The sequence below is a fragment of the Medicago sativa genome, chromosome 2, assembly GCF_051527215.1.
Source record: "Medicago sativa cultivar Bolivia chromosome 2, Bolivia_mono, whole genome shotgun sequence".
NCBI classification, from domain to species: Eukaryota; Viridiplantae; Streptophyta; class Magnoliopsida; order Fabales; family Fabaceae; genus Medicago; species Medicago sativa.
The window spans coordinates 21,848,770-21,856,898 of NC_140750.1; the positions used below are offsets into that span (position 1 = coordinate 21,848,770).

At 35.1% G+C, this 8,129-nt stretch overlaps 1 protein-coding gene across 1 annotated transcript; it reads right to left on the reverse strand.

The window, feature by feature from the left end:
• Positions 1-515: 515 nt before the first annotated feature.
• LOC146945505 (uncharacterized) lies at positions 516-5,217 on the reverse strand. Its single transcript, XM_085743823.1, has 2 exons — positions 1,355-5,217; positions 516-1,070 (listed from the first exon to the last, which is right to left on the reverse strand). The coding sequence occupies exons 1-2, from the start codon at positions 4,737-4,739 to the stop codon at positions 700-702; spliced, it is 3,756 nt and encodes a 1,251-aa protein (XP_085599949.1). The 5' UTR covers positions 4,740-5,217; the 3' UTR covers positions 516-699.
• Between the last annotated feature and the right edge of the window lie 2,912 nt (positions 5,218-8,129).

Consider the following 8,129-nt stretch of genomic DNA (forward strand, 5'->3'; position numbering starts at 1 on the left):
CAAAAATTGAACATGTATTTTGAAACGGAGGGAGTATTAATTACTCTCTAATACTCCTCATCCAAATACACTCTCATCCAAGGTAATTGCTCAATAAGCCCCTCAAAGTGCTCACATTTTCAGAAAAGTAACTGCCAAGGATTACAATCCAATCATGTTTTACGGACAAAAAATCTCCATCCGAAGTGACGACTCGATAGGTTGAACACTGAGGGGATTTTTAAGCAATCACCCTCATCCAAATGCACTCTAATAGATACACTACAGAAGCCCAAGCCCATTGGGTCCATGGTTAATTTAATAAATAAGAACATTAATTAAGAATACAACATTTGATTTGATTTCTCTACAATGTGTAACTGATTTAATAAAATAGTTTTTTTTTAAATTTGACATACATACCAATTAAACATACACATCAATTTTCCTATATATGTTAAAGGTTTTTGCTTGGAACTATATGAATAGATATACTAATCAACAATATGAATATTAGGTGAAGACAGAATGGAAAATTTGCAATATCAAATAACCTTTATATTCATAAACCTCCATATTCAAGTAGTATTGGAAGGACATGCAAATTGAAATGCTACAATAACTAATTAAAATCAAGAACAGAAACATTATTAAATAAAAGCCAGTAAAAATCAATGGCATTTAAAGCCACTTTCTCATCAATCCATTGTAGAAATAATTTCAGTTGTAAGAATCCATCTTCATCTTCTCAAACTCCACTTTTTTGTTCTTGGACACATGTAGAAGAAGATCACATACTTGCCTTGATGATGGCCTCTCCATTGGTGTAGTTTTGGTGCACTGTATAGCTATCTCAAGCATTTGAAATGCTGCAAACTCTTCATAAGGTAAAAGAGGTTTGAGCTCGGGATCTATGAGTTCCTCACGTTCAGTTCCTTTCGTGTTAATGTGCATCTCCACCCATCTCACCATGTCTACACCTCCTCTAAATACTGCATCAGTTGGCAATTTACCACTAACAAGTTCCACAAGCACAATTCCCATGCTGTATACATCACTTTTCTCTGTTGCCTTCAAAGAGTAGCCAAATTCTGAAAATTGCAAATGTGAATCATGTGTTAATAGTTAAGATAAAATAAAATCAATGTTAAAAACCAAACTCCACCATTCAATTGATCAAACCATGAACAGAAACCGTCTACAGATCAGTTATTTGAGTGGTTCGATTGCAGTTTTGTCCCAGTTCCAGTGGTTTAAAGCAATTGAACCATGACTTGTAGGTCTTGCCGGTTCGTTGTCTAGCTTAGTTTTTTAAAATATTGATAAAAGTAGAAGAATGAAAACAATTTAAATCAATGGTATATGTGATCATTACCTGGAGCTATGTAACCATAAGATCCTGCGAAACAAGAAGTAGACTCGGTATTAGAATCAAGACTCTCAACGATTGCTTTTGCCAATCCAAAATCTCCCAAGTGTGCATCCATATTGGAATCTAACAATATATTGCTGGATTTGATATCCCTGTGAATGATCTTTGGCACACAATCATGATGAAGGTACTCCATTCCTTGAGCTAACCCCAAAGCAATTTTGAACCTTGTGTCCCAATCAAGGTTTTTCTTTAACTTGAGAGCATTTCCATGTAACCAATCCCAAACACTTCCATTCTCCATGAACTCGTATATCAACAGATTGCAACCATTTCCTTTGTGTCTATTGCTACAACAACCAATCAGTTTCACCAAATGTCTATGTTTAATCCTCCCTAAAGTCTTCACTTCTCTTATAAAGCTTTTATGCAACAGATATTCGTCTTTCAATGAAATCTTCTTGACAGCAACAGTCTCACCGGTAGGCAATTCAACTCGGTAGACTGTTCCAGAACCTCCAGAACCGATTATGAATTCATCGCTCAAATTGTTTGTAGCATCCATGATTTCTTGCCACCTGAATTCTCTCCGTCCACCTGTACTTACAGGGAACAATGGCCGTTTCTGCTTTTGTGATGAAGAGGAGGAGAAAACACACTCTAATTCACTGTCTTTCTTCAGAAGTTCTTGCCTATTTCTCAAGAAGATTTTCACTGCAAGAACAAGTAGTGCAATTGCTGCTAGAGTTGACAAGGCAGAGATTATAATCACTGATTTCTCACTTAACCTCGATAGCCTATTACGGGAAGCACCACCATGGTTGCAGCTACCAAGCGAGGCTCCACAAAGACGAAGGTTCCCTACAAATGCCTCGTACGGCCAGCGAGAGAATAGCTTATTCAACGCACCTTGAAAGTTATTATAAGAGATATCCAACTTTTCCAAGCTAATCATTTCACCGATGTTTGAAGGAACTTCCCCTGTGAGTTGATTGTGAGATAGATCAAGCGCTTCCAATTTCGGCAACGTGCCTAGAGAAGATGGAACCTGACCAGAGAAATTATTGTAACTGAGGTCTAAAGCGACTTGGAGATTTTGAAGATTCCCAACCTCATCTGGTATGTCACCACTAAAGACATTTCTAGATAGATTGAGCTCATACAGATTTCTCAACTTACCTATTGCATGAGGTATTGGTCCACTAAAATTATTCTGGTCAAGTCTTAAGACATTAAGCGATTCGAGTTCGCCCATACCATCTGGGAGACTTCCATCAAGAGAATTGTTATTCAAGGAAAGAACTAACAACATAGTTAATTTGAATAGGTCTAATGGAAAAGGCCCGGAAAATTGATTGAAGGCAAGATTAATCTTTCCTAACTTAGGCAAATTACCAAGCCATGATGGTACTTGACCAACAAGACGGTTATTGCTTAAATCAATAGAGGCAAGTTTGTTACACAAAGATAGTTCACCTGGTATTGGTCCTATGAGTGAATTTCCTGAGAGATCTAACAAAGACAATTCAGTGATTTTTCCCAATGTCCTTGGAATTTCACCAGAAAACTTGTTACCACCTAATCTTAGCCTATTAAGAGACAAAGAGTTTCCCAAATTTGAAGGAATTTCACCATCAAATGCATTACCTGTGACATCGAAAGAAAGAAAATCTCTAGAGCTACACAATGGAGCCAAACTTCCATTCAATCTATTCTTTGAAAGATTAACTCTTGTCAAATTTGCTACATCCACCATTTGCTGAGGAATACCACCTTCAAGAGAATTGTTGTAAAGCATGAACAGCTTCATATCCTTAAGGTACCCGAATGTCGCGGGAATTCCACCAGAGAGGTTATTATCAGCCAAATCCAACACACTCAGTTTATGACAATTCCCAAGTGTAGCTGGAATCTCACCAACAAGATCATTTTGCCTAAGATGAAGAAAACTCAACTCTTTCAATCTTCCAATAGTGATTGGAATTCTTCCACCAAAATGGTTACCAAAGAAATCAACCATTTGCAATTCTGAACAATTACCAATCTCCATAGGTATCTCACCAGAAAATTGATTATCATAAAGATACAAAATTTCCAACTTTCCAAGCCTTCCAATTTCTTTAGGCAAAGAACCAAGTAACTTATTATGATACAATGCAAGTAAATGCATGTTACTCAAATTCCCTATAGAAGGTGAAATTGAACCAACCAAACTATTGTTATGAAGCAAAAGATCAGTTAAATTCACCAAACCATAAATCTCAACCGGTATTGTTCCATTGAGATAATTGTTTGATAAATCAATTTGCTTCAATGATTTACATTGACTCAACTCAGATGGAATTTCACCATGAAGTCCACTCCTAGTTATCAATAAATGCTCTAAACTTTTTGCATTGTAACATAAAGTTTTTGGAATATTTCCATATAAAGGGTTACCAGAAAGAACTAAGTACTGTAACCTAGACATGTTGGTAAACTCTTTTGGAATTCCTCCACTGAATTTGTTCATTGACAAGTCAAGATCTTCAAGGTTACTCAATTGAGATAGAGAGATTGGAAGGTGACCCTCAAGTTTGTTTTCCATCAAATTGAGATATTCGAGTTTACTCATTTCACTGAGTTGACTCGGTAACTCACCTGTTAAGGAATTGTTTGCAAGGTTGAGAACTTTAAGGTTTTTGAGTTGACTCAGTTGACTCGGGATTGTTCCATTGAGTTCGTTTTCAGCTCCAATGAAGTTGATGAGGCTTGAACAGTTGCCTAACTCGGACGGTATCGAACCGGTTAACTTGTTGTCTTGAAGAATAAGATTCTTCAACTCAGTGAGTTTTCCGAGTTGACTCGGAATCGACCCGTTTAGTTTGCATGAAGCTAAACCAAGGGTGACGAGTTTAATAAGATTGCCTAATGAAGAGGGAATTTCACCACTGAGTTGATTGTCACCGAGTCGCAAAAATCGGAGATTCACCAACGAGCCAAACTCAACAGGAATTTGGCTTGTCAGTTGGTTGGAGAACAAAAGCAAAGATTCTAATTTAGTGAGGTTGGAGAGAGAAGAGGGAATGGGACCCACAAGATGGTTTGATGAAAGATCAAGGTAAGTGAGGTTTTGTAAAAGACCGAGTGAAGGTGAAATTGACCCAGTGAGTTTCGAGTTCGACAGGACGAGTCTAACTACCTCATGACTCACCGAGTCACATGAAATACCTCTCCAAGTACAGTAATCAGTGTTGTTTTCAGACCAATTACCAAGAACATTTTCAGGGTCTTCTGTGAAAGATGATTTCACCTCCAAAAGCACTTTCAAAGTACTTATTTCATTATCATGACAAAGGACTAATAGAACACAAGAGAAGCATAAGAGAGAAAGTATTGATATCTTCATGGTTGATGCTATTTTTGGGTTAAGGTAGTTTGAAAAGAATTGTCACAAATGTAGAAAAATATAAGATTACTTATGAATATGAATGAAGACAATGTGAATTTAATTTAGTTGGTTGAAGAGTTTGGAAAACGGTAGTAGTTGTTCTTGGATTGTGAGAAGACGCGTGGTAGCAGAAAATTGTATAAGAAAATATTCATTCATAGGGTTGCATGCATTGGGAATATTTACCATACATGGTAATATGATATTTTTTTCAATATTTTCACTCACATGGCTTGCTGTGGAAATGAAATTATGTCAATGTAAGCAAGTTGATTGGTTAATTTGGTTGATCATGCATGGCGTTGGAATGACATATGTGTAGAATATTAATGTTTGGTCATTTAAATTTAATGTGGGGAAGAGATGAGGTTGAGTTTTTGAGAAAGTCAAATTAATGTTGAACATAGGAAATAGGAGAAAAAGGAAATGATGCAATAAATATGAGAGAAGATAGAGGTTTTTGATTCTGCCAAAATACACAAGAGTAGTCAGAGATACAGTTTTGTACGTGAATGAAGTCATTGGGAAGATATGGGTGATGAGATGAGAGAAGGGTGATGTACAGTGGTTGGGTGAACCGATGGAGATAAATAATCTGTGGGTTTTGCTTGATTTTCTTACTGAACAAGTTGAAGGATAGGTGACCCTAATGAGAAAGCAAGCAGTTCAATTTCTCTTTTTAAATCTTTTTGGCATTATGTTACTCTCTTTTTGCCTTGATATTTTTGTTAATTAAATTCACATACTATTTTTTTTTGGTAGTGGCCGGGGTTTGAACCCCGGACCTTGCATATATTATGCATTGTCCAAACCAACTGAGCTAAGCTCACGAGGACAAATTCACATACTATATAAATACACAGAAAAATTTAAGATTCAAACTTCAATTATTATGCATTTCAATATTCACGAAACTAGCTGCATTTACACGACCAGCTCCGATTTTTATATCGGCTCTATCCCTAATTATATGAACCATTTGAAAAAGAGAAATGCTAGCAATACTCTCTTTTGAGCACTCTCTCTAGCACTCACTCTTTTATTGGGTGAAATCAATGTGAGGCCTACACTTTGGAAATGGAACCCACATAAAATGGTGGGACATACATTGATTTTACCCAATAAAAGAGTGAGTGCTAGAGAGAGTGCTCAAAAGAGAGTGTTGCTGGCATTCCTCTTTGAAAAAATAATATGCTTTTAAACATAGTTGTCTTTCTTTTTGAGGAAAAATATAGTTGTCTTTCGAATCACTAGGAACATCTATTTTTTTTTTAGGGACACTAGGAACATCTATTATATACGATAATTTAGTAAGTAATGGTTATACTATACATATAAAATTTACACATTGATCATAAAACGAATTCTTTTTTATATATGTGAAATATGTAACGAGTACTTATAAAAAAGATGGATTTGTTTTATTGGTATAAATTAGGTATCACTTTCGTGCAACTATCGAGAGAATATAAAAAAAAAAATCAAACATATCTGCCAATTGTGGAACATTAATACACTTATTAATATTTTTTAAAAAGCAAACATTTTTATTGTAAAAAAAAAAACAAACTTTTTTTAAAAAAAATATTTTAAACAATTTTTTTTTGAGGGAAATAATATTTTAAACAATGAAATGCAGCTTAAGATTTGTGATATTTTCTTATAATAATAATAGTAATAATAAAAACCATAGGTAGGAGTATTAAGTTTATGAGGTGTGTTATTTGAACAACCATTTGATTGACAACTTATGGGACAACCATTAATTTATAAAGAAAAAGTTGGTATTGAAATAAAAATCAAAGCAATAGAAAAGATAAAGTAAAAACATAATGCGAATATGAAAAATAAAGTTGTCATAAAATGATTGTACAAATATCATTTATATAAGTTTATCTAATTATTTTTTGAATAAATATATCAAGTGTAACATTGAAAATCACTCACACATACACTAAGTGTTAAGAAGTGGAAAATCATGAGTTTAACCTAGCACCCTCACATATCAAATGTTCTTACAACAACCATATTGTGAGAGAAATTTTCAAAATATAATTTTGAAAAGTTGAAATGCTTAAATAGAAACCTTTCAACGAAAAAGTGAAATGATTGATTTAGAAAGTTGCTATGGTTAAATTCATTTAGTGATACAATCTAATTCAGTACCCAAACGATTGCATCTGTTTGGCTAATGGATGCGGACGTGTGTAAAGTTGTGTCTAATGGAATCTGAACCCATGACACTGGTACACGTAAATGGGTGCTTCCTTCCACCACCGTGTCAACCATTGCATCTTGTCCTTGCAAAAGCTCTTTCAAAGAGTTGTATCTTTGCACCAAATGACACATGTTTCTCTGTAAGCAGAGACACTTTGTAGGCAAAAAAAGCGAATGAAAATAATATTTACATGAGTCAAATGTCTTGCCTAAAATACTTCTAAAACATTTTTTATTTGCTCTAGTGCGCGAGAGTAAATGACAAAATTGTATACTGTAAATTATCATTTATCAACACACTTTTTGTAAATGTACAATTCACGTCAAGGATTCAAAAGTATGTTGAAGAGGTTTCACTAATATACCCATTTGCATCATGTTGGCATAAATTGGAGGGGCCGAATCAAACTTGAAGTTTAGTGTGTCCTACACACAATTTAGAATTTATTTGTGTACTCTTCACACACATATCAAGTTCATGAAACACAAGCAATTTAATCGATATAGATTGACTATCACGTCTTACTCAAACAAGAAGATGGACATGTAATTCAATATTTATAAGTAAATAATTTGATTGGTATGATCAACCTATCATGAAGATAAACACATATGCTTTTACTACATGTTTGGCGCTTGTAGAATGTGTACTACTACAACAACCTATCATGAAGACAAATGCCTACATGCTAACATGCTCAACGCTTGGTCGATTGTAAACTGGTATAAATATTTAGGTTAGAGCCATACTTGGATGACCATTTAGGTCAATTTTTAGAATTTTGCTCTCCACCCAGCACATTTTGCTCGCACCCTGCAACGATGCCAAAATTGTCCTTGCGCATGTTAAGTCACGTAGCGTGACTTAACTAACGCACATTGTAACCTATGCGTGAGTTAAGTCACGCACCACATGAGCTTTGCGCAAGTTAACTTGAGCAACTTGTGTAAAAACTGATTTTTACTTTTTTTATACTTTTGTTGGTTTTTACTTTTTGATACCCTCTTCGGTATATGCCAATAGCTCATGGAGAAAATAGTGATCAGTCCTGTTGGGGAAAACGACATCAAGATGCCCTTTTCCCTACCGGACCGACCACTACTTCCTCCATAAGCCACTGGCATATACCT